Source organism: Panthera onca, chromosome C1 (assembly GCF_046562875.1).
Source record: "Panthera onca isolate mPanOnc1 chromosome C1, mPanOnc1 haplotype 2, whole genome shotgun sequence".
Lineage (NCBI taxonomy): Eukaryota > Metazoa > Chordata > Mammalia > Carnivora > Felidae > Panthera > Panthera onca.
The window spans coordinates 99990326-100017750 of NC_138346.1; the positions used below are offsets into that span (position 1 = coordinate 99990326).

Consider the following 27425-nt stretch of genomic DNA (forward strand, 5'->3'; position numbering starts at 1 on the left):
AAATGAAAAAGTTGTAGAGATTTGTTTCACAATACAGACACTAGACAAGACACAATACACTACATACTACTGAACTGTGCACCTAAAAGTGGTTAAGTTGGTAATACCGTATTAGGTGTTTGTTACCACATACACAGCGCATAAAATTGACAACATTTTACTCTTTAATGGTCCTGAGATATGTAATAATTTACAAAGGACTTAGTTCTTATGTATTTCAAGGCTCTACTTACTATACACATACATAAGTATAAAAGATCAAATAAGCTACACACACATTCATTATTATGGAAATTTAGATTCAAAAGGTTGTAAAATGCCTTATAGAAAAAGTCTAACATAAATTGGATAGTGAAAGTCATTCAGCAAGTAGAGGACAAGGAAAAGGCTCTCATGTAAATGTTCAAAGAACATGAAATAAAATAATTGACTATAATTAAGGCTCATATAAAGGAATGAAAAGTGACAAAACCAAAATGACGTCTTGGCACAGACCTTAGAAAGTCCTTCATATTAACTAGAAAGCTGAGTGCTAGTCTATAAACAGGAAGAAATAAAGCTCTAGGCCTCAGATTTAGAAGTTCAAAATCCCATATTTATCATTTTATTAGGGGGCTGATGAACCTCAGGGTAATTGACAGTCTAAATATATGAAAGACTGACATAGGATATAAACAAAGAAATATAATTAGATTTTAAATGGAAAAAAATGTTCCATTTCCAATTAACCAAATATGCTTATCTGTGACTGAATTATAATTTAGAAGGTGGCTTTCTGAGCATACAAAGGAACATTGTTAGCTTCAAGACTCCTAAGTCTTGTAATTTTTTTTTCTTGGAATGTACTTGTTTTGTTTCCATATCAAATAAAATAATCCTAAACTCATAAAATTGGCTGGGGACTAATCATCTTGGTTTTCTGGAATTAGATTGTAAATGTACCTGGGGCTGTTTCTTTCTCTGTTGGAAATTTTTAATTAATATTTACATTGATTTAATCAAGACTATCAAGATTTTTCCATTTCTTCCGAAGTCAGTTTTAGTACTTTTAAAATAATTGTTTCCATTTCATATATATTTAAAGACTATTTTTAAAGCATAGTATATATTGTCTTACTATACATTTAATCATTTCACTGTGGTGATAAGGTCTCATTTGACTCCCAGTTTGGTTTATTAGTGCCTTTCTGCCTTTGCTTGTCTTAGGTTTCATGCACAGTCTCTCTTACTTGCTCTTTTCTCCCTGCTTGACTCCCTTCCATCCCCCATCCCACCTCCTTTTTTAATGAACCGTATTTTGGCTTAGCTGTTCTCATCTTTGTTTTTGATTTCCCTAATTTCTGCCCTTACCATCATTATTTTCTTTCTTCTACTTTTTAAATCTATTTTGTTCTTAAATTATTGAGTTGAATGTCTAGCTTATTAACTTTCAGCAGTCTTCCTTTCATTTGAGTCATAAAATCCCTTTGCATTAGTCCCTCAGGTTTTTCCCACCAGTGCCAACAGGTGGCTATCCCCAGAACCTAACCTAACCTTACATAATGTGTCATAATTTTAATGTTCATTCTATCAAGAAATCATATCTAAATGTTAATGGTAAGAAAACTTCTAGAAAAAAATTTCTCGCTTATATGTTAAAAAAAAAAAAGGAAAAGACTAACTAAATGAATTGAAAATGGATGGCAAAATTCAAAACCTATAAACATGATACATAGAATGGATATTGCTATGATTACCAGGCTACATCAATGGGGAATAAAATTAATTCATTCCATAAACATTTATCAAGTGTGTACTATGTGCCTAGTATGTCTGAATGTGCTGGACATACAGCAGTCACAAAAACAAACAAGTTTTCTTGAATTTCTAGTTCGGTGAGTAAAGATAAATAAAAGACAACTTACTTAGTACAATATATGAAATGTCAGTTAATGATAGGACAATTCAGAAAAATAAAGCAGAGAGGCAGATAGGTGGCCCAAGATAAAGATAAGGTAGCAATTTTCATTCATAAGACAGGAAAGATTTCACTAGGAAATCATGTTTGATCTAAGTCAGGGAAATTTGAGGACGCAAGAAACACAGATATCCAGGAACGAAAAAAATATATATATAAAGAAAGAAAAAAAAAAGTATAAACATAGGAATATGGAAACTTGTTAAAACTTTACTTAGGGAGGTAATTATTTAAAACTATAAAATATTCTCCATTGGGATAGGTCTTGTTACTAACATGGAGTCACTTCTAAAAGGTTGAAGCTTTTAATATATAGAATATGAAGGAAACAATCAAGGCAGAATTGTAAGAATTGTGATAAAATTTGTGATCACATTAAACAAATAAAGATTTAATGCAAAATAAAACTGCAATAAACTGTTACTCCTAACGTGCAGTATTTTTATTTCAAATTAATTCATTGTGTACTATAAGTGATATGTGGTTTACAAAGAATCACGAATCTGAGGATAGGAAATATCTTTTTTGTTGTTAATTTTTTTATTCTTTATTTTTGAGAGAGCAAGGAGCAAGCACATGTGGGGGTGGGGCAGAGAGCGAGAGAAAGAGAGAGAGAGAGAGAGAGACACACACACACACACACACACACACACACACACACACACACATACCGAATCCTAAGCAGGCTCCAGGCTCTGAGCTATCAGCCCAGAGCTTGATGCAGGGGTCAAACCCAAGAGTCCTGAGATCATGACCTGGGCTGAAGTCAGATGCTTAACTGACTGAGCCATCCAGGCGCCCCAGGAAATATCTTTTTTTTTAATTCTATCAGTATATCTTTTTGACTATTCATGAACTCTCTCGGGAATACTCAAAAAACTCAATGATTACCTTAAAACACAAGGCACATGAAAATGTTAGCTCAGTAAAATGGTATTACAGACTCTACTGCCTGCTCCTCTAAGTCCATCTACCTATTAGATTCAGTTTCTTCTACTATGGGTATATCTTTTTTAAGATAAAAAAAATCTCAGGAAACATTTCCATACTTTAAATTCACCAGACAACAACTTATAAAAGATAGATTCTAATGCTAAAATGCTTTGCAAATGGAAAGGACATAACAACGAATGGAAAAATACGATCACTGAGAAACCAATGAAATGACAGACAGCACAACTGAACAGAACAGCCTAAGTATTAACTACTTTTGATCTATAGCAAATAAAAAACACCCCCTATTTGATTAAATCAATATGATGACCCACATTTTCTGGCATCTTCCTGATAATTATCTTCTGATAATTAAAGTTATAATACTGTATCCAGCTAGAACTTATATCTGATTTCCACCCTATTCCAGAATGTATTTTTTCAGAACCCTTTCATGATCTATTCTTGCATTCAGTGAATAAATATAAAATGGCAGAGAGGAAGGTGAGCAATTAAAATTTAATTTATTCTAACGCCTCCCAGTGTTTATTTTTCTTTTAAAAATAGAAGTTATTTTGTTGAAATAAATTAAATTAAAGCAGTATTTTGTGGTTAGGTTTTTGAATGCTATAGAGAGAATTTTATTTAACAGCTTTCACTATCATTAAGTCTCAAAGAGTATTTAGCTTCATTAATCTCAAATTTTCATGTAAAAAGTGGTAAAATGTAACTCTTTGGGCAGCAACAATGATTTACAGCCCTGGTTTCACTTTAGAATCACACGGAAAACCCTACAGCCCATTCTCCACAGATTGAACTGTTTTCGAGAACATTGCTATATATGTTTAAATCTCCACTGGTGTAGGGAATGCTGATTGAAGCTAGGGAGATGTTTGGGCAGGGATATTCATTATATTATTATATTGTAAGAACTTGTTATTGAAAATGTGGAGCAACAGCCTAGGCATCCCCTGGAATCTACTGAATTAGAATAGGCATTTTAACAAGATCTCCAAGTGATTTGAATGAACTTTCGAATTGAAAGGCATTGTTCTGGAATCTGCCCCTTCTCTGGAAGACACCATTCGATTTAATTCCTGGAGAGAATCAGACTGAGATTTATGTGAAATGGGAGTAAAAAACAAACAAACAAAAAGCATAATACCAATTTATTAATTTATATTAGTAAATTGTGATGTATAGCTGTTCTGTGGATTGGAATATTCACCCATTCTCTCAAAGTAGTCAGGTTATATAAACAACCAAATTATTATCAATTGAAAGTCTGCTGTAATTCCATTGTGGAACTAGAACCAGAAAAGTTATCAACAGAGGTGTGCATCAACTGAGATACATTTTTCACTGTGGAAACAGTGTTGCCCCATGGGACATACTTGAAACCTCTTGGGTTGCAACATCTTGGTCTTACCTCCCTGATCAAGAACAAGGAACAATATGCTGGAAAAGCTCCCTTTAAGGACAGAACTTTTAGGGGTTTTCTACACTTTTGCTCTATAATAGTTACTTACTTACTTGCTTTGCAGAACTCATCCCATCCCTGCATATTTCTGAAGGGGAGAATATGCCATCCCAGAAAATGCCTCTTTGGCATAAGGATTATTTTGAGCTGATTCTTTTAAAAAACAGCAGACACAGGAGAAGCTTTGGAAACAGAAGTTACTCTTTTGTAAGAGACATTTACATGTATAAAGGAAATCTCCGTTTGTGTCTCCCTCCCTGAACCAGGATGAAAAGATTGACTCTAAATCATAAAGAAACCCTTATTAACAGAAGGCACTGACTGCAAATCAGACTTAAATCTGCCTAACCAACCTTATCCTTGTTTATAGTTCTTTTCCTGGTAACCTCCCATAACAGCTCCCTCCAACATCTATCTTTTTCTTTTTTAATGCTTATTTTAAAAGAGAGTGAGAAAATGTGTATGAGTGTGGGGGGGGGGGGTGATGAGAGAGAGAGAGAGAGAGAGAGAGAGAGAAGGGAGGGAGGGAGGGAGGGAGGGAGGGAGGGAGGGAGGGAGGGAGAGGGAGAGGGAGAGAAACAAAGAGAGAATGCCAGGCAAGCTCGGTGCTGTCAGTCCAGAGCCTGATGTGGGGCTCAATCTCAGGAACCGAACCATGAGATCATGACCTGAGCCAAAATCAAAAGTCCAGTGCTTAACTGACTGAGCCACCCAGGCACCCCACGCTCAACATCTTTCTTTTGTCTTTGGCTAACTATGGTATTTAAGGTGGTGGCTTGGGCCATTTTTAAGGAGTTATTCAGTTTCACTGGGTATCTCCCATGTGTACATGAGGTATGCATGTTAATAAACATTTTTTCTCTTTTTTTCCTTTTTTTTTTTTTTTTTTTTTGAGAGAGAGAGAGAGGGAAAGAGGTCACACAAGAGGCAGAAGAAGAGAGAGAGAGAATCCCAAGCAATATGCCCAGTTCAATTCCACGACTGTGAGATCATGACCTGAGCCGAAATCAAAAGTTGGACATTCAACTGAGCCACACAGGCACCCCCCCCCCCAATTGTTTTTTCTCTTGATAATCTTTTATTACAAGGCATCAGCAATGAATTCAGAGGATTGAGGGAAACTGTTCTTCCTTTCCACTTCTTTCTTTATATGTGTTAACACTCTTAAGCCTACTACTTCTGAATTTTGCTGACCTAAGGATATTTTTATATCTTACAAAAACAATAAGTAAAGGCACTCTGTGATGGCTTATGTCTATAAAGGATAATTTTACATCCCTCAGTTCCCAATTGTTGGAGAAGCTTTGCTCAAGCTTCTGGGTACTAGCCAACTAATCTAGGACAAAACAGACATGTGCAAAGGATGAAAAATCATTTTCCCTCTACCCTTCTGAACTCTTGTCTGAGACCCCTGTAATAAAAGACAGATCCACAAGAGAAAAACAACAGAAGTTGATTGACATGTACACCTCACGCATGTATACATGGGACATACCCAGGTAAAGTGAGTAACTCTCTCAGGTGAGTTTAGAATTCAGGCTTACATACCATCTTAATAGAGAAAGGGGAGTGGGATATAGGCCTTTTAGGAGACTGATTATTAGCAAAGATGAATGGGACCTTAGAAGAACAGATAGGAAATGTGATACTTTGTGACAATCTCTCCAGGTGTGTTGTGGACTTCTAGTGACGAGTCAATCTTCCTTAGTTGATGACACTCCCAGGAAGGGGATCTATGACAATTGAGTTCTTTCTGGAGGATCTGTCTTTAGGCAGATAGCGGGAGTTCAGAGAAAGGCTTTCCCTGTCATTTCTTATTCTCCAAGTGCCTGCAGCTCAAAATAATCAATAGGCAAAGTGGTGTATTTTGGGGTGGCATATTCTGCTACTCTTTGTTCTCTCAGATACTTCGGTAATCTCTGACTGCATTTAGGACTTTGATGTCAATTATTTAAAAATCATCCCAATTTTTAAATAATAGTCCAAATAAGCATAAATGAGATTCTGTATTTCGCATCTCAAGAATTTAGTGAAGACAGATTACTATTGCATAGGACAACACTAATATCATCTGGTAATCTTTAAAGTAGACCTCATCATGAACAAATTACATCAGAATTTCTGAGGCTAAGGCCTGGGTATTCATTGTTTTTGTATCTCCCAGGATACTCTGATATCTAGCAAGATGAAGAACACTGCTCAGAGTACAGCTAAAAATTAATTTATAAAATGAATATATAACTCAGTAGGTCATTCCCTTAGCCCAAATCTATTAAATTGTTAAAATCTCTTCTGGAATTTTCCTGGACAAATCATGGACTACAAAAGAAAACTGGACATCTTGATTTTTTTTTTAAGAATTTAAATTAGTTCAGGGTGCCTGAGTGGCTCAGTCAGTTAAGCGGCCAACCTCGGCTCAGGTCATGATCTCGCGGTCCGTAAGTTCAAGCCCTGCGTTGGGTTCTGTGCTGACAGCTCAGAGCCTGGAGCCTGTTTCAGGTTCTGTGTCTCCCTCTCTCTGACCCTCCCCCGTTCATGCTCTGTCTCTCTCTGTCTCAAAAATAAATAAGCGTTAAAAAATTTTTTAATAAAAAAATAAAAAAAGAATTTAAATTAGTTCAAAAGCTTTGCAGGAGGACATTTAAAAATTAAATTTGAAAAATAATCCAACTCATGTAACTAGTAATATTATTTATCAATCTCATTTCATTCAAATAGTGAATTGTGTGGGACTGAAAGCAGAATCTGTATTTGTGAAAATAGATTATAAATATTTAATTCTTATTTCCTATTTCTACATAACCATCATTTTTAAATATTTCACTAAATATACATATGTAATTTGCTGAAAATGATGTGTGAGTTAATAAGGGCTATATTTCCCTAGCTTTGAATGGTTTGGAGTTGTTCCCAAATATACTACATGAGATGAGAGAGCAAACATTGGACACTGGTGATATATAATTAATTTTATATTTTCCCTAAAGTTATTAAAATAGCTTGTTAAAAATTTAAATTATTTTCCAATTTTTCAGCTGGACAAAGTGTATCTTAGTGTATTTTTTCCTCAAGTCTGAGACATCAGAAGACATTCTGTTATGCATATTACCAAATAGTGATCAAAAGCTAAAATTATCTCCAGGGATAATTGATGCGCGCGCGCACACACACACACACACCACATGCATTATTATTATTATTATTATTATTATTGTTATTTTTTAATTTTGCCAGGGGTATGGAGGCTATATTGCATCAATGATCTTAAAATCAGATGAAAAGCTTTTTAAATGTGGATCAGTGATTGCACCCATCACAGACTTGAAGTTGTATGGTGAGTACTTCCCACAAATTGACCTAATGTACTGATTTGTAAAAAAAAAAAAAAAAGAAAATCCCAATGCAGAAGAGCTCAGTTGACCTCACTTATTGTGTGCTATCAGAGATGTTTTCAGCTGTTTATCACCTCACTGATTCAATCAATTTTACTGGAGCATGTGAAATGTAGAAATCAAATAATGAAATAAGCTAGTCAAATGATTTTTAAATTCTAAAATTTCTGTTTTCTTGGGTCACAGCCTCAGCATTCTCTGAAAGATATCTTGGTATGCCATCTAGGGAAGAAAGCACATACCAGGTAACAAAATTTAAAATAATCTAGAAAGAGTATACTTGTTCTAAAAATTCAGTCAAATTACAAATATAAGTAGATCTATATAGAGATATTTGTGCTTTCCTTATAGGCATCCAGTGTCCTCCATAATATTCATGGCTTAAAAGAAGAAAATATATTAATAATTCACGGGACTGCTGACAGTAAGTATCGTATTTGCTGCTACTGCTTGATGGGGTCTGACCTTGAACAAAGGGGTACATCTATGAACTTACTTACAAAGGACCCTGTAAACTTTCTGAAGGTGATAGCAGAGGATAGCGGCACAAAGAAGTCAATTTGTGATAGGGAGTAGGAAGAAGGAAGTCAAGACCAAGAAGAAAGGAAGTTGTGAGTCTCAATGACAACACCATCCAATAAAACTTTCTGGGATGATGGGAATGTTCTGTACTTGTGCTGTGGAACACTACAGCCACCAGCCACATATGGCTCTTGAACACTTGAAATGTGTTTAATATGATCAGGAACTGAATTTTAAATTGTTTAATTCTAATTAATTAAAAATTTAATAACCACATATGGCTGGTGACTGCCACTGTGGCGTTACTCAGCACACTTCAAATGGAAACTAGCCGAGAAAACAACAGGATAGCAAAAAGATGCCAGCACTGAGATAAAATTCTGATGAGATCACTCATTTAAAGTTAACACAAAAAACTTTCTAAAGAGCCCTTTTATATCACTTCTCCTTTTTTCATCACTTTAAACACTGGATATGGATGTGATTGATATTACTAGTAATAAATATAATTTTATATTCTCTTTGAAGTGTTTAGGGTTCAAAGAATTTATATATATATTTATTATTTTATGTGATACTTTACAACAGAATGCTGAGTATTTATAGCTCCATTCACAGATGAGAAAAATCAATTTCAAGGAGGAAACTGATTTAACAAAGGCTGTGTGGCTCATGAGCAGAGTCAAAGCCTTGAATCAGTATTTCCTAACACCTGAACTTGATTTTGTTGGCCTACCCTGCCCCGACTCTGTAGTTTTACCCTAATTTACAGACAATATCCCTAAAAAGGTCTTATAGCAAAGGCTATATAAGCTGTTTACCTTAACTTAAAGTATGTCAGGACATGATTAGAGTGTAGATCAATACTGATGTATGTATGTGTGTGTGTGTATGCATATATATATACACACACACGTGTTTATATATATACACATGTATATGTATATATATATAAATACACAGTCTACAGCATATAACGTATGTGTATATAGTGTGTATATATAGTGTATACTTCAAATACACACACCACGTATAATGTATTATTCACTACGTAAATTTACACAGTATGTGTATATTTGAATAAACAGGTAAATGGACAAGAAGAAACAAATCACCCTTAGGTATAATTCCAAATAATTTATGTAGGTACACTCCCTCAAGGAAGCAAAGCTTTAACTCTCCTCCCTTACCCCTTAAGAATGGGTTGTACTTAGTGATTTGCTTCTAAAGAGTACTGTACGGAAAAGGGGGAAAAGAGGGAAAAGAGTGACTTTACAATAGAGAAACTCAATAAATAACATCTCAGCCAGGTGATCAAGGTTAACATCTCAGCCAGGTGATCAAGTAACGTTGATGGTATGCACCTTTGACATCAGTTCATGAGAAAGGCATTCTCTATGGTCTTGTCCCAAAAACCCATTACCTCAGTCTACCCACAAGAAAAACATTAGACAAACCCAAATGAGGTATATTCTGCCAAACATTTGACCTGTACTCCTCAGAATTGTCGAGGTCATCAAAAACAAGTCTGACGATTTCTCATTGATCAGAAGAGGTTAAGGAGTCATGATATCTAAATGTTTCTTAATTGTAACAAATGGGCCATAATAATGTGAGATGTTAACAATAGGGGGATTTGGGTAAGGGACATACATGGACTCTCTGTATGGTCTTTTCAACTTTTCTGAAAATCTCCAAAAATTATAAAATTTTAAAAAATACTTAGATGACCTCATACCTGTGTTGGGTTAAATATAGGAAAAAGAGGATAAACATTTTGAGACATTAGAATCTTGCTCTAAGGTATTAAGATCTTACATGTATATTAATAGTGGCAACAAAAAATAGAAATCAAGTGTTGAGTATATGTCAGAAAATATACCAAAAGCTCTTAAGATTACACTGTCCTTTTTTCACAAAAACGTTGCATAACAGGTATTATTACTCTTAACTGATTGGGGAAGTAAATATTATGGAATGTATCTAACCTGCCAAATATCACACAACTACTAATTCATAGAAAGGGGGTTTGAATCTGTCATGAAGGCTCCTTTTCATTGTGCTCTGAAGCGTCAGTTGTGAGAATAAGTTCTCTTGGGTGTTAAATTATTTTACATCTGGTCATTACCCTAGAATGTATTAGTGCTATCCAAATGTCTCTGTCAATGTGTTGCAGCTATTAAAATCATGTTCTTCCTGTCTGACTCAGTCATGGATCTGGGTTTTCACCCCACTGATAACACGCTAGCAGAGGTTCAGCACTGGCCACTTCAGAGGAAAAGCACCTGTGCGTGCATGCGCACGCGCGCGCGCGCACACACACACACACACACACACACCCACCACATACATACACCTCATAAGGGCCTGGTGGATTATAGGTGCTCAATGGCATTGTAATAGTACTATTATTAATATTACCCCCAAAAACTATCAACAAATTAGTTCACAAAGACAATCAGACCCTTAATACTCCTGTTTTAGGATGGGGGCTAGTGATAAATTCCAACAGGATTCACACCAGAAACTAAACAAAAAAAATCTAACTATAAGATATATTTGTACATTTATCTTCTCAGCTGAATCCATACAGTGAAATGACAGAGTCCTTTTCAAACTTTTTTTTCGATAATAAACAACTGAGCTCTGTTAGGGATCGTTTTACCTTAATCATTGTGTCCCCCCCCCCCCCCCCATCAGCATTTCTCATAACTGTTACATTTACAGGGTGATTTTCAAACTTACTTAGAAGTAACATGATGGGGCGCCTGGGTGGCTCAGTCGGTTGAGCGACCGACTTCGGCTCGGGTCATGATCTCGCCGTTCATGAGTTCGAGCCCCTCATCAGGCTCTGTGCTGACAGCTTGGAGCCTGGAGCCTGCTTGGGATTATGTGTCTCCTTCTTTCTCTGCCCCTCCCCCACTCACACTTTGTCTCTCTCTCCTTCAAAAGTAAATAAACATTAAAAAAAATTAAAAAAAAAAAAAGTAGTAACATGGTCTTAACAGAAGACCATGGGGGAGGGGAAGGAAAAAAAAAGTTAGGGAGGGAGCCAAACCATAAGGGACTCTTAAAAACTGAGGGTTGATGGGGGAAGGGAGGGTGGGTCATGGGTATTGAGGAGGGCACCTGTTGGGATGAGCACTGGGTGTTGTATGGAAACCAATTTGACAATAAATGTAATATTAAAAAAAAAAAGAAGTAATATGGTAATACTCTAAGTACAAAAGGAAGAAGTTGAAAAAGATCTTGGGTAGATTTTAAAAAGATTTAAATGATCTTTTGGAATCTTTTATTGTCTACTATGTAGTAGGATTAAGCAGCATCATAGAATTAGAGCAATGAAGAAGATTAAACTATTTAAGTCCAACCTAGTTTGATAAAGACACCTAAAGGTTAGCTTAAAAGTTATTTAAAGAAATTTAAAGATGCACAAAGTATAGGAATAAATAGCCAGGCAGCATCTGAGCAAAGTGCTGTACAAAGAGGTTTGAGTGATCCATCTGTCTTCAGAGCTAGTTAGGGCAATTTACACAGCCCCAAGCTACTGTGCCGTGTATTTCAGTTTTGGACCTCAGGTTCAGGCAGAGAGGGAAGACAGAAGGAAACAGGAGAAACCTGTATGATCCCCATTAAATACTGAGTCCTTCAATAATGAGATGTAGAGTCTAATTTCCTAACATGGAATAATTTTTTCCAATTTAAAAAAAAACAAAATGTCAGTATCTGACAGAGACTGGGCCCCAGTAATCCTCAGAGAGGAACCGAAAGATGGTTTGCTATATTACCATACAGATAGATATTCAGTGTGTTAAATAGTTGTAATGATATAACATATTTGAACAATTAGAAATAAACAGATGATAAAGTAAATTTAAATACCATCCTTTACAATAAGTACAGCCTCAGTAGTAGCTCCTGTGTCAATCTATTTTTTTGTAATGTTTAGTATTTTTTTTTCATAAACCTCAAAGTTTTATCAGCATCGTATCTTACTGGCTTTTGAGTTGATGTGCAATGTATGTGAGGTAACATAATCTTTTTAAAAAATGATTTAAAACATTCTGATCCTAACAAATGTATTTGCATTGAATAATATAATTTAATTTCTTACAGCAAAAGTCCATTTCCAGCATTCAGCAGAATTAATCAAACATCTAATAAAAGCTGGAGTGAATTATACTATGCAGGTAAGCCACTTTTTCACAAGACTGTTTTCCTACCTTGGTTTTTAGTTATGGGATACAGAACACAGCTTCTGTACTACTCTGTCTCCCATGCTATTATTTTTAACTGTGATTTTTACGTATCAAAGATTGTGGGCTGTTTTCCCGTTACCATGCTGAGAAGGCAGATCAGCTCATGCTTGATAACTAAATTGAATAAACTTCCAAAAGCATCTTTTTCCTCTCAGACTTTTATCTCTATCATGAATAACGAATTGTCTTAAAGGCTTAATGTTCTATTTCCCTTCTAGTCCCTTTATCATCCTTTATTACGTGCGCAACCACATATAGTAAATGGTATCCAAGACTTACTTTATAGCGATCACTAGGCTAGATGGATCAATACGACAGATCTTACACCTTTAAGGAACTTTCCATCTGAGGGAGGAGTCACAGAAGGGGGAAAAGAAGTGATTTTCATTTTTCAGCATTTTAAAGAACCAAAAGTAGTTCAACATTTCTACAACGCACGTACCAGGGTTAGGATGATGACCCATGGAGATATAGAGATAGATGGTAGGTCATGCCACAATACGAAGGAGTAGGAGGCTTTCGTCACAGCAGTGAGGCACCATCTAAAAAAGTTATACTTAGATACTTGCTTCAGCAGCACATATACTGAAACTGGAACAATACAGAGAAGATTGGTAGGGCCCCTGCACAAAGATGGCATGCAAATTCATGAAGTGTTCTATATTTTTTGTATGAAACTGGTGAATTACTGTGCTGTGCATCTGAAACCAACATAATACTGTAAGTCAACTGGAATTAAAATAAAAACTTGAAAATATTAAAAAAGTAAAAAATAAGTGATGTCATGTTAATAGTAAAAGTAATAAAAAGTTTAAAAAATAAAAAAAAATAAAAACTGTACACTCAGGAATTGACAAATATTTATATTTGTAATTTTAGAAAAATTACTAATGTCTTTTATATTGGAGGGGTCATTGTCAAGATAAAATTTGTACCGGACAAGATTAAACAGACAAGGAAGACTTTATTTAAGACTATTGCAAAAGGGGAGAGAAATTAAATCTTTTGAAATAGAGGGCTGGAGAGTATTTAATAACTCAGGTGGAGGGGATCATAGGTCATCTGTGTGTGGTAATTCACCTTACCAAAAGGAAAAGTAAACTTTGTTTATGACAAAAGGTAGTTTTACAACTTGGAGGAGGGTTTATCCCCTTCAATATTTACATTTAGGAGAAATGGCTTTTAGGTCCTTGAGAAGGACATTTCCTAAATTGTAAAAGTGGCACTACTGAAGAAGATTTACATACAAAGGGACAGAGAATTTACAAAATTGCGAGTTTTCTAGAGCGAATGCTCTTAAGAAAAGAAAGGTCAGGGCCCTATAGTTGGGAAGAAACTTTAAAATTTAGTCAAGCTGAGGGGAATGTTAGTGTTCTTAGCCAACACGAACACAGAGAGCTCTACTTTTTTTGACCAATGAATTTTGATTTAAATACATAGAAAATTGTATTTTATCTCAATTATTACCATGGGATCATAATTATAAAAAGAAAAGCTGGGCACAAAGAACTCAAGAGTTAAATTAGGTTAGATTTTGGTCAGATATTACTTTCCAAAGTTCCCTTGCCATTGGGCTAAAGGAATGAACTCTGAGGGACAGTATCTATTTGGTAACTTTAAATCTCTTCCTCCCTCAATATCTTAGATCTACCCAGATGAAGGTCATAACATATCTGAGAAGAGCAAGTATCATCTCTACAGCACAATCCTCAGATTCTTCAGTGATTGTTTAAAGGAAGAAATACCCGTGTTACCACAGGAACCAGAAGAAGATGAATAACGGACCCTATTTATATAGAACTGAAGGGGATATTGAGGCTCAATGGAACCTAACCGAGAGACTGTAATATTGTACATGCTCCAGAATTCCAAGGGCAGCTTAAGGAGGTGACACTGGAAGAGCACACTCAGAGACAATGAACTAGAATTTGAAACCAGATGTCCAAGTCTACTGTGTTGCTAAGGGTGCAGAACCTGTTTCTTTGTGTAAGGAAGGTCTAAGGGTTGGTTTCCTGGGAGAAATTAGTTTTGCATTAAAGTAGGAGTAGTGCATGTTTTCTTCTGTTATCCCCCTCTTTGTTCTGTAACTAGTTGCTCTCATTTTAATTTCAGTGGCCACCATCATCTTTGCATAGGATGCACACTTACTTATCAGTACCACACCCCTGATCTTTGATGGCTGAGCTGCAATCTAACACCTTACTGTATCTTTACAAGTGCAATTCCTTCATTGTCTATTATTATGCTTACGAAAATATTCAGTTAATAAAAAACAGAGTATTTTATGTAATTTCTGTTTATAAAAAGACATTATTAAATGGGTCAAGGGTCATGTAGAAATACGGATTTCAGCACCTTCCAAAGTTCAGCCAGTTATCAGTAGATACAGTATCTTTAAAACAACACACGAGTGTATGTCTCACAATATATAGACACACGTGTGCATATACAGTCAATAAATCTATCTTTACATGTTATTCATGCTACAAAGGATAAACTTCTGATGAATTAGAAGAGATGCTCTTTTACAGGCTGTAATGGATGCTTTGTTTAATGAGCCAAATATGATGAAACATTTTTTCCAATTCAGACTCTAGCTGTTGCTTTCCTATAAATGTTTGGGTTGTGTTTGGTATCGTTTTTAGTGGTTACTAGTTTTCTAGTTGCAATTTAATTTTTTGAATATGATACCTTGTCACATGTAAATTAGATACTTAAATATTAAATTATAGTTTCTGATAAAGAAATTTTGTTAACAATGCAATGCCACTGAGTGCTATTTTGCTCTTTTGGTGGAAAAGGCTTTTTTTAAAACACTTGGTCCTTTTACTTCTCTCTCTCAATGCAGAATCAATTCTCATTTTCATTGTAAAAGCAAAGAGCTGGATTATTTCATTCGCCAGTTCCTATTAGTATTCTGTGCCTGCCCACTTCATCTGTTACTGTTTAATTTAAATCCTTCTGGTGAGAATTAGAAATGAAATATTTTTTATTCATTGGCCAAAAAGTTCACAAACAGCAGTGTTTGCTATTTGAGTTGAAGGCACAAATGCATTAATTCCTGTGCTGTATTGACTTGCAGTAGTAAGTAACTGAGAGTGTAAAATAAACTTGACTGTCTGAAGTCAAATTTAAGTCATGAGAATATTAAATTTGGTGACTAAAATCACTTTGGTGACTTAAGGGATCTTCTCAGATGTCTGAAAGTCTGTAATCAAGCTTAGAAGTTCAGATAATTCTAGGCAGCGTGCTATGTTTTTGTGGTTTCTCTCAAATTCCTCAGGACAGGCTGGATATCATGACATTAGAACACCAGGAGGAAACTTAAAGATGTCACAGAACTGCTCAGTAACCCTCCTGTTTGTTTAAAGGATCAACTCCAAAATCTGGGTGTTTGGAAACGTAGAGATTGTTTTTTAGATATTCGACTTTTCTTCTGGATGCTATGGTATTGTGTCTTCACTGCTCCGCTGAATTCAGTTTAAAATGGGAAAGGCTCACTTTTCTGAGAGACCCATTTCAGGTCTTTTTCAAGAATAGTAAACACATTTTTTAAAAAAAATAAGTTTTAATGTTTAAAAGGAAAGTTTTGCCTATTTTATTAAGATGAAAATTTCTTTTTAGGCTGATTTGAAGTCCAGCTGAAGCTTTTTAATCAATATTTTAAATTTCAACCACTAGAGTTTTTTATGATGCAAATAATTATGTTGTCTGAAAGATGTGGTTTTATTGAATGTCTATTTGAGCAACATTTTAAAAGTATTTACCTTTTACTGTTCATCATTTCTCCTGTTTTATTACTATTATCAATGTTTATCTATTTTTCAATTAATTTAATACAGTTTCTAATGTGAAAGACATTTGTCTGGAACCCACTTTCACCTTAAAAGCTAAATGGACCTCCAGTGAAAACATACTGCTTAATAGGAAGGTGGACATTTTTCATCTCCCGTGATTCTTTGAGTTTTAATCACTGGGCTGCTTTAGAAAAGGGAGTGCTCACCGACATAGACACCAGTTATTAGAAGAATCATGTGACTGAACGTTCTCCTTGATACATTTGCCCTTGGTTACAATCCAACTATTTCACGTGTATTTGTGCATTCTATCTGCTTCCTAGAACTCCGGCAGCAGGCTTTTTAAGTGTGATTTGCCCCTTAAAGGTAAAAACCTCAAGACAAACTAAAAATTCTATAATAAAACAGGTAAGCAGTATCAAATCATCCACATAGATACACACATAACCTTTCAAAACTATATTTTTAAATTTTTTTAATGTTTATTTATTTTTGAGAGAGATAGAGACAGAGCATGAGCGGGGGAGGGGCAGAGAGAGAGAGGGAGACACAGAATCGGAAGCAGGCTCCAGGCCCGGAGCGGTCAGCACAGAGCCCGACGCGGGGCTCGAATTCATGAGCCGTGAGATCGTGACCCGAGCCCAAGTCAGACACCTAACCGACTGAGCAACCCAGGCACCCCTCAAAACTATTTTTAAAAGAAAAAAGTGTTGTTTCTGTTACTTTTTATGTTAATTGCCTCCATGGAGGTCTCTGATTCAACACCTAGACACTAAGGAGACCATGAGATCTGTTTGACTTTCCCTGTGAACTAAAGGAAGATACTCTTCAAAACGTGGGTCTTAGTTCACCCTGAGAGGGTGTCTTTTCTGATTGGATACTTAGCATAGGAATCACCTTTGAGTGTCATGCACATTCCAGTTGTAGATCAACTAGAAAGAGGTGATGTGAACATGGGTCTTTACCATACGGGGGATTATTTAAGCCATTGTCCTCAAGTGGTGGGCTTTGAAACAGAAGAATCTGGGATTGAATTGCTCTCAAATTTCAAAGATCATGGAGAGCGCCTGGCCTGTATAAAGAATCACGTATGAAATATCTCCTCGTCTCTCCTCAAATGCTCTCACCACCTTCACATCGTACAGCACCCAGCAGTGCATAAATAAAACTTTCCCTCCGCTGCGTTCTCTTTCCCTTTCTGTCTGGGGATTCTCTGCCATAATATCAGCTCTCTACAGGAACCAACATTCTCATTCACTTACGCACTACAAATATACATCAGGATGTTCATACCCATACTCAAACCCGGTTAATGGAAGACAGGAGCGGTTGACTACATGTTCCCCATTTTCTTTCCTCAGATAGTCTGCATGGTCCTTATAAGGCCCCACGGGACTCAGCTGCATACCTTTCTATTTCCCATTTCCCCTATTCATCTCATCTCAGTCCCTCACTTGTATCTCCTAGAATCAGTTCTCAAAATAAAATACACATGCATCAGGCTGTACTCTGGGGGGAAACCTTTTGGCCCACAAGAGTATAGCAATGTGAATACTACAGGATGAGCAAATAAAATGAGAATAAAGAGGTGGTTCCTTTTCAGGTTTGAATAGCTGTTTTTTTAATGTTCATTTTTGGGGGAGAGAGAGAAAGTGGGGCAGGGACAGAGAGAGAGGGAGACAGGATCCATAGCCAACTCTGCACTGACAGCAGCAAGCCTGACATGGGACCCAACCTCATAAACTGTGAGATCATGACTGGAGCTGAAGTTAGATGTTCAAATGACTGAGCCACCCAGGCACCCCTGGAACAAGCTGTTTCTACCTAAAATTTCCTGGATGCTTACTAATACCAAGTATCAACTAAGTGTTCTACATTCATTATCAAATTAAACTTCTCAGTGTGCCCTCAAGTATGTAAAATGATTCCCATTTTACAGATAAGGAAATGGGACTCTCAGAGGAGTATGTAAGGTGCCCACACTAATATAACTAATGAGTGAATAGCTGAAAACCTAGTTCCAGCCATTTGAGAAGCCTTTCTGCTCTATAGTACTCTTCAAGTAGGAGGGGTTTCATCTCAGAAAGGATTCTGAGTATTTAAACATATAGTTTCAGATATTTTAAAGAATGATTTGATACAATAATACTGAAAGGTAATGATAGGCTAATGCACCACTCTAGCCATATTTGAAGCTACGTGGATTCACTGACGTCAAGAGGATGTATGTAATATTAAAGTATATTTTGTTTTTGATTGGAAATATGCAAGAATTATTCGCATCCATGGAAACCCTTGCCCAGAAGACAATGACCATATATCTAAGATGTCATTAGTAAAATCCCTTGCTTGGACATTATGCCAAGAACATTCCAAAATCATTCCAAGAGGCATTAAAAACATTATGTTGATCAAAGCACCCAGGCTTGTAAACATGAAAACCCTACCTAATCTTCAAATATTAAAACCCAGAAAGCACACTGCAACATTTAGAGTCATACCTGACATCCGCAATCCTCTTTATAATATGACTTAGGAAAACTGCATTACCTCCCATTTGTCTATCACTAGAAGAAATGTTTTTGTTTTTACCACTGATCAGATCTGCTAGCAACAGTCATTCCATTGGGCAAATTTCCAGCAATTTTGGGAGGAAGAGTCTGTAAATTAAAAAATTTCCTTTCTCATCAAAGACAAGGCAGACAGATTAAAAAAAAGTCCTATCAAAGTACAATTTTGATTATTTTTCTTTTAGACTTCCAATTAAGTTTAAGATAGTCTGCTACAAGCGTTGTAGGCTTGTGATACAGCAGCTTGGTTAAGAGAAAAGTCTCTGGGCTGATTCTCGCAATGTCCTCTATCAGACTTGGCACCATTTTAACTAAGCAATCTTTGGCATAAGTGAAGCTTAATAATACAGAAGTCCAAAAGAGTCAATAGAAGAGGAATTCATGTATGTTCAACATCTAGGCGCTCTGTCACATCATCTCAATGAATGCCCAAACCAACCATGTGAGACAAGTGCTGTTCTTAGAGGAAATCAACATTCAGAGAAGTTAAACAATTTTCCACAGGGTCACACAGTTATTAAACTGTTAATAAACCAGGATTGGAACACAGACCATGGTGACCTCAAAGCCTTCACATGTGATAACCCTATCTATGAATTTTTTAGCTGGTGAATTCTTAAGGTCCATCCTGCATATCTTCAGGTTGGGTTAAACTTTCAAGTCCCTCACTATTCAGGGTCGCCACTTAGTATGCATCTGATTTCAAGTAACGATGCAAACTTAAAAGTGGCTTAAATACCCGTGACACAATATGTGGGCAGTTTGGGTACTAGCTGAGAGTTCCTTAGAAATGCAGACTCTCAGGCACCATCCTGGCCCTCCAAATCAGAAAGATTTGGTGGTAACAAATCTCAAGTGATTTATATGCAGAGTAAAAGTTTGAGAGACACTGGCTTAAAGAACAAGAACCTTTATATACTCACATCACAACAGAGCTAAAATTGGGTGCTTCTGGGGGACAGTTGAACAGATCAGTGTGGAAATCAAATCCCAGGCTCTTCCCACTTTGCCACTTCTCTAGCTTCCCTTTGTTATCTGGCTCCTTCATTAGCTTCTACATAACCACAACTGCCCCAGCTGGTGTGTCCTTTCACAACAGTATCCCAGGCTAGATAGATAAAGAGTGACTATGGTTTTCATCAGGAAAGATGACTTTCTCCAGAAGTCTCCAACAGAATTCCTTTCAAAACCTTCTGTCCAGGCTTTGGCTGCAAGCCCCTACTGTACGTAGGTATTCAGGTGTGGCAGGCTAGGAAGTTACATATCTGAAATTGCCTTCCCCTTAGTGGGGTGCAAATAAGAATGTAAGAACAAGGACAATGACTGTAAGGCAGGTGCTCAGTGTAGGACACAGAAGAAATAGGTAGATCCTACCCAAGGTGGTAAGAGCCTACTTGCTGATATTTTCACTACAGAGAGATCAAGACATTGAACAGTGAGGACCTGGGGTTTACACACACCCTTCATTTGAAGGGATCTCACTTTTCCTCCCAGAAATCCCCCCAAATCTGCCCCACCCTCTCTTCTGAAGAGTTGGTATGCTCCTTCCCTAGCTGACATTTTCTCTTTTCACCTTTGCTCTTCATTATCAACATGGTTTCTAGTGCAGGCAGGCAGTTTTGAAATTTGATTGCTGTGCTAGCAGTCCCATTTTGCAGGCTTTATTTGCTCTAACAGGATTTATGATGCCTTGATTATCTCCGTATGGTCTGAATTGCTAGTCACACCATTAATTCTCCTGATTGATGGATTACATAAGGCATATTCCAATGGGAAAAGCAAAAGAAACACAGGTAACACAGCCTCCCCATTCACAAGCTCTTTTAATGGGAGTAATTGTCATTACACTCCAACTCTCTATCCCTTTAGGACACCATGTGTGACTTTTAATGATCTGTATGATGTAATTGGATTCTGAGCCTCTGGGGAGAACAAGTTGTAAATTCTCTTGCCCAGGATAAATGGAAAATTTCAACTTCAAGGTTGACTTCAAATCATGTAATAAGGAAAAGACGTTTTGTGCCTACTATGCGGCAGGTACTGTGCTATTTGATATAGCATTAGGATCCCCACCCCCACTTTTTGAACACTTAATTTAACTAACATGTCAAATGTATAAATGGCTATTTTTATTCAAATGTTATAGCTAAAGGAGTCATCATTTACTAAAAAGTATCAGCATATTCAATCATGGTTTGATTTTCACTGAGTCATTTATAATGCTCCCTTATGGCATATGCTAGTCCCTTGGACCTGTTCCCTTTGAATAACTATCTCATAATGAATTTACTTGTTTTTCCCAAGTCAAAAGGACTCCACAGTCCACTGTCGCACTGGCTAGCAGTGGGTCTGTACGCAGCTACCTATCCCACATCAATTTAGAGAAATTTGGAGTGAAGTCCTGCCATTTCCTCACAATTCTTTCTCAATTCAAATAACCCCTGAAAGAGGGATCGTGATTACAAAATTTTGGGTTAAGTTTAATTTTCTTATTTTGTGGTGTGTTAGATTTGTTTTAACTGAAGAATACATAGCCTATAAAAACATAAGTATTTCCACAGGATTAAAAATGATAAATAAAACAAACTGCTGCCCCCAGCTCACTATCTGCCTTAGGATCTCAGTTCAGTCTTTCTCTAGCTTAGACGCAATACAAGTCATACACATTGTATTTTACCAGCCTTCTTTTGGTATGCTTTCCTCTTTCCTCAAGCCCAGAAAACCATATAATTTGCCTGCTTTCCATTTGTTCCCAAATTGATAGGTATTAGTAAAAGAAGTTAAAAAGTTTGGTATATGAAATCTATATGTTTTAACTTCATCTGGACTCTGTATCTGTACAATATTTTGAAATTTAATTTAGTTTATCCTCATTTACTTCGTCAAATTCTATCTCCCAGTTATTTTGAATTCTTCTCAAAACCTAAATTCCCTCTCATTACTCTACGTCATTGAGCATAATGCCTCATTCATGTATACTTTTTAATGTGTGTGATTTATACTATACCCTAGTCTGTTTATAATTTGCTCAGGAAATAAAAGGTAATAACAGCTAACATTAACTCATTGCTTAGTCTGGGCCAGGACCCAGGGAAGCCACCTTGGCTCCTCTGGGCAACCCACTTGTCTTTACACTTTAGCAAATAACCTTAGCCCAACCTCAGCCCATGTGATTCACCTATGTATATCTATACATTATGCATTCTTTCCTAGAACGAACAGAGAACTTGTGCACATCACAAAACAAAAACCAGACCCTTTACACAATGCCTGGGCACTAAGGGACCAGACCCCCTTGAACAACCCCCAGGGCACTAAGGGACCTGACCCCCTTGCACAACCTCCGAGCACTAACATCTGTAGCTGGCACCATCGAGTCTGCACGTAATCAAGAAATATTATGACCTTACTGATTAACTGCCCTAAATCCCTTTAAAAATCCCTGGGCCAGACAGAAACCTTGAAGTTGACCTTTGGAGAAGAGTCCCCCATTTCCCCAGGTGGCCCGCCTTGGCCTCCTGAATAAAGCTCATATTCCTTTCCAATCAAGACTCCCTCATGAGTAATGGCTTTTCTAGCAATAGGCAGCTGAACTTAAGTTTAGGTAACACCAGGATAAGCTCATTAACAGATTTATTTCACCTTTAAAGCAGCTGCGGGAATTAAGTACAATTACTATCCTAATTATTATATAAGGAAACTGTAAGCTTAATAAAGTTGAGTTACTGAAAGCCTATGGATTACTCAAGTAAGACTCACAGGTTAGTGCAATCAAAGAAAAAACATTAAAGAACTAAAGCTTTCTCACTCACATGAGGTCAAAAATGGGCAGGTGTCATATATATGGTTTTACTCTCACCTGTTATTGGAAACACCTGTCTCCAAGCTGTAACATCAAGGTTGAAGGAGACACCCAATAGCAGCTTTCAATTGCCATCTCTCAGAAGTGATACCCATCACACCTGCCTGTAGTCCGTTTTTCAGGATAGCTCTCAGGGTCCAACCTAATATCAAAGAGATTAGAAAATTCAGGGAGGCAAATGTAGAATTTAGGGAGTGCTAGCTATCACTGGCACAGTCCACAATTCTGAATAGGAGACATTTCATGTACTCCTTTGATTTCCCCCTTACACGGAGCACAATAGACCCCACCCCAAGAGACGTAATCCCAATCCTTTCCAGCATAGACCCCGCGATTTCTGGGAGAACAGGGCTGAAGACGGTGGTGTAGGAAGATCTGGCACTCACCTCTTCCCACGGACAAAACAAATTTACAACTACATATGCAGTAATTTTCTCGGGAAAAGACTTGACAACTGGTCCAAACAAAGCCTCCACAACAAAGGATAAAAAGGGCAGCATCCAAAGCAGGTAGAAGAGGTAGGGTCTCACCAGAGGGACCCTCTAACAAACAGACAAAACACTTCAGGTGTAGCAATCCACAATCAGAAGGCAACTCCAAAATACAAGACTTTTCCCTGGAAAGCAAGGGCTGTGTGCTTTACATCAGGCACCCCAATCCCTAGATCCTACACAGGAGACATGAGCACCCAAACTCCTGGTTCTGAAGACAAAGGGGGATTCTCTATAGGAAAACCACAGGCTGTAGGGAAAGGAGAACCTCCTCTTAAAGGGCCCATGCAAGGACTGACTTGCCCCACGACCCAGCGCAAAAACACCTTTGAAAAGCTCCTGGAGAATATTTGAAGGAGACACACTTACTAATCTTAAAGTGTCTGCGGCGGAGATGGGAACTCATTGGGACTCGCTCCAGCAACAGAGACACCAGAGGACGCCACAGTCCGGCGGATCTCGCTCAAACTTGCAAAGGCCAGGCTGACCTGCGTCCTTTGGAAATTCTCGGAACCTGTTAAGTACCAGGGCGCATGCGCTGCAGAAGGTTCCCGTCGGCCTTGGAGCAGCCGCGCCTGCGATCAGAGTGAGTCCCCGTTTGTTGTTATTAGTTACCGAACGAGTCCCACAGTGAGGTGTGGAGACGTTTACAATTTAAAACGGTCCACGACGGTGGACGAGGACCAGATAACCAAAATACATAGTGCCATTTGGAAAGGGACGTAGGGGGTAGGTCGGCTTCCAGAGTAGCATGGCTTCCCGAGCTTTCTTGCCTGATAGGAACCCAATTCCCTTCTTCAGTGTTACGCAGTTGCATGCTGTTTACATATTTTTAACATTAAAAAATATTAATGTATTTCTGGGGGGCTGGGTGGCTCAGTCCGTTAAGCATCGCTCTCGGTTTTCGCTCAGGTCACCAGCTCAGGGTTTGGTAAATTCCAGCCTCCCCATCCCCCGCCCCTTGTCAGGCTCAGTGCTGGCAGCACAGAGCCTGCTTGGGATTCTCTGTCTCTGTCTCTCTCTGTCGCTCCCTCTCTGTGCTTCCCCTGCTTGCACACTGAAAATAAATAAACTTACAAAAATTAATGTATTTCTTAAATCTACCTGTAAGCCGGTGTAAAGTCAGTAACTAAACCTAAATTATTATTATTATTATTTTTAAGTTTGTTTCTATTTCTTTTGAGAGAGACAGCAAGCCGGGGAGGGGCAGAGAGAGAGAGGAAGACAGAATCCCAAGCAGGCTCCGTGATGTCAGGGCAGAGACCGACTCAGGGCCTGAACTCAAGAACTGTGAGATCACGACCTGAGCCAAAATCAAAAGCCAGCTGTTTAAATGACTGAGTCACTCAGGTGCCCAAAACCTAAATTCTTTTTAAAGCATAGTTTAAGAATGTGCACAATCTTTGGAGGAATAGGGTACCAGAACTTCTTTACCTGTCACTCAACATATAGGTAGCTAATAGCAATAGAAGACTATGTCCCTTAATCTGAGCTTCATTTTTATCTATTGAAAAGAAAGATTTTAATCCTGACACTTTCCCTTTATGATCAATAAACCGTGACTTTTTGAATCCCAAGACCCAGATACATAGACTCTTTCTATGACCTTCTACTTAAATTTCTTTTTGAATGAACTCTAATTCATAAAACCATACAAATGATGTTTTAAAGTGTATAATCCCTGGGGCTCCTGGGTGGCTCAGTCAGAGGAGCCTGTGACTCTTGATCTCAGGGTCATGAGTTCGACTCCCATGTTGGGTATAGAGATTACTCAAATAAATAAACCAAAGAAATAAAAGTGTACAATCAAATGGTTTGTAGTCTATACACAAAGTTATGCAAATATTATTTTCAGAACATTTCTGCCATCCCAGAAAGAAACCTTATATCCTAACCTTATGTCCCATGTCTACTTTTCCTTAGCCCCTGACAAGCACTAATCAGTTTTCTTTCTCTACAGACCTGCCTATTCTGGAATTTTAATGTAAATGGAATCATACAATATGTGGACTTTAGTGATTGGCTTCTTTCATTTAGCATAATCCATGTTGTAGCATGTATCAATACTTCCATTTTTTTTTTTTTTTTTTTTTTTGTGGCTGAGTAATAACCCATTAAGTGGATATACCACATTTTCTTAATCCACTCATCAGTTGGTAGACATTTGGCATTTTGTCACTTTGGGGCTATTATGAATAACGTTACTATAAATAATCTAGTTTTTGTGTGGACAGGTTTTCAACTCTGCTAGCTATGCACCTAGGAGGGGAGTTACTTGGTCATATGAGAACTGGTTTAGTTTGTGAGGAACTTCCAAACTGGTTTCCAATATGGCTGCACTATTTTACATTACTACCAGTAATGTGAAAGGGTCCAATTTCTCCACATCCTGAAAATGCTAGGTTTTTTTTTTTTTTTTTATTGTTAAACATCCTAGTGCATGTGAAGTATCTTGTAGTTTTGATTGGAATTTACCTAATGCCTAATGGTATTGAGGATCTTTTCATTTACTTACTAGTCATTTGTCTTCTTTAGAGAAATATCCAATCAAAATGGTCTGTCTTCTTTAGAGAAATATCCAATCAAAATGGTTGCCACTTTTTAATTGTGTTATTTTTTAAGAGTCTTTCAATATTCTGATAATGGTTTCTTATCAGATATAGGATTTGCAGATAATTTCTCCCCTTATGTGGGTCTTTAATATAAGATATTGTCTCTTTATGCTCTTCTAAATTTTATATCAACTTTGCTTGATCCATCTGTTCATTAAGTATCCCAAAGTTTGAAATTCTACATCTCTTCCTTCTTAATTAAAAAATTTTTGTAAAGAAAAAAAAGTTTCTATAAAGAAAATTTAATGCCACCAAACCTTTTCCTACAGTACGTGTGGGAAAAGCAGGACAAATGCCTGAGTTTTCCCTTCTACTTAAACATTTTCAAGATGATTAATTGATTTCCTATCATTTTCCAAATTTACCAAGAAATTATTTTAATTTTAAAAAATTGTTAGAAACTTATAAATTTAAACACGTAGTGTGGCTTTTAATTCTTTGAAGTTATTATCCAAACTGATGCTTTACAGCATGCCTGTCTGAGTTGATCTTTAAGTTTGTTCCTGAGTCCTTTTGTTATAATCCAGGTAGTTTGTGATAGCTTCTTTTCTTTGTGTTATGCCCAAATATTCTGCACTTTCTTTGTATTTCTTTCCCCTAACTTGGAGCTCTGGTTCTTTACAGTGAAATTGAATTTGTACATTATGATTTGAACAGAAGTGCTCAGTGCTACTAGGTTAATCATTATTTCTAGGCTTTTTCAGTGGACAGAGTGAGAAAATTAAAAAAAAAAAATGCTATCCACTGAGTACCCATTTAATAAAACTAATTCATTTATTTTAACCTATAAATCAACATTAGAGTCTCAGGGAAAACATACCAACCTTGCCACTAATAATAAGATTAGTAAATCATATTTAGTTTATTTTTTCAGTTTTTTCAATCCTTGGAGTATAGAGATGAATTAATGTATTTAAAAATCATTTAAAGGAAAAAAAGTCCTTTGTTTTTAAAACTTTCTTTTTCTTTTAATATTTATTCTTGAGACAGAGAGAGAGAGAGAGAGAGGCAGAGACTGAGAGTGCAAGCAGGGGAGAGGCAGAGAGAGAGGGAGATACAGAATCAGAAGCAGGCACCAGCTCTAGGCTCCAGGCTCCAGGCTCCGAGCTGTCAGCACAGAGCCTGATGCAGGGCTCGAACTCAGGAAACTGAGGAACCTTGAGATCATGACCTAAGCTGAAGTTGGACGCTTAACTGACTGAGCCACTTAGGTGCTCCCCCAAAATTCCTTTATACACTTGTTCTTTGTACTCAATATAAAGTTAGAATTATTGGTTTTATTTTTCTTTAAATATTTAATCTCTGCTTATTACACTGAACTTCATTGTATAATAATATAACATACTTGCATTATTAAAAATTAAATATATATAAAAAGAAATAAAAACTAGGTCTTACTCTTCTTCACTCTACTCATTCTCTCCCCATACATACCACTGAAAATATGGATTATGTATTCATTTTAGCACTATGATTTAAAAAATATGCATAGATTGATACTAATCTCTATCTTCTTAAATAAACAGTAACATATTAAGACACATTTCTCC

At 36.9% G+C, this 27425-nt stretch overlaps 1 protein-coding gene, 1 long non-coding RNA gene and 1 other non-coding gene across 5 annotated transcripts in view; all 3 read left to right on the forward strand.

Moving 5' to 3' along the window:
* Nucleotides 1–16410, forward strand: part of DPP10 (dipeptidyl peptidase like 10) — a 1350210-nt gene extending 1333800 nt beyond the window's left edge. For 2 of the 3 annotated variants that reach the window (XM_078451370.2, XM_078451371.2), the window contains exons 22-26: nt 7605–7704; nt 7949–8007; nt 8114–8186; nt 12401–12474; nt 14189–16410. In XM_078451370.2, the coding sequence (XP_078307496.1) occupies nt 7605–7704; nt 7949–8007; nt 8114–8186; nt 12401–12474; nt 14189–14323 (441 nt within the window). In that variant the 3' untranslated portion in view covers nt 14324–16410. The remainder of the gene's footprint in view (nt 1–7604; nt 7705–7948; nt 8008–8113; nt 8187–12400; nt 12475–14188) is intronic. The other variant, XM_078451369.2, reaches the window with a different exon arrangement.
* On the forward strand, nt 13109–13211 carry LOC132673980 (U6 spliceosomal RNA). The gene has a single exon (XR_009608310.1). It is a non-coding gene; the product is annotated as a U6 spliceosomal RNA (small nuclear RNA).
* A 7406-nt stretch (nt 16411–23816) lies between the features above and the next one.
* The window catches only part of LOC144617175 (uncharacterized), a 182073-nt gene continuing 178464 nt past the window's right edge, over nt 23817–27425 (forward strand). The window contains exon 1 of the long non-coding RNA XR_013557343.1: nt 23817–23849. This is a non-coding gene — a long non-coding RNA (uncharacterized LOC144617175). The remainder of the gene's footprint in view (nt 23850–27425) is intronic.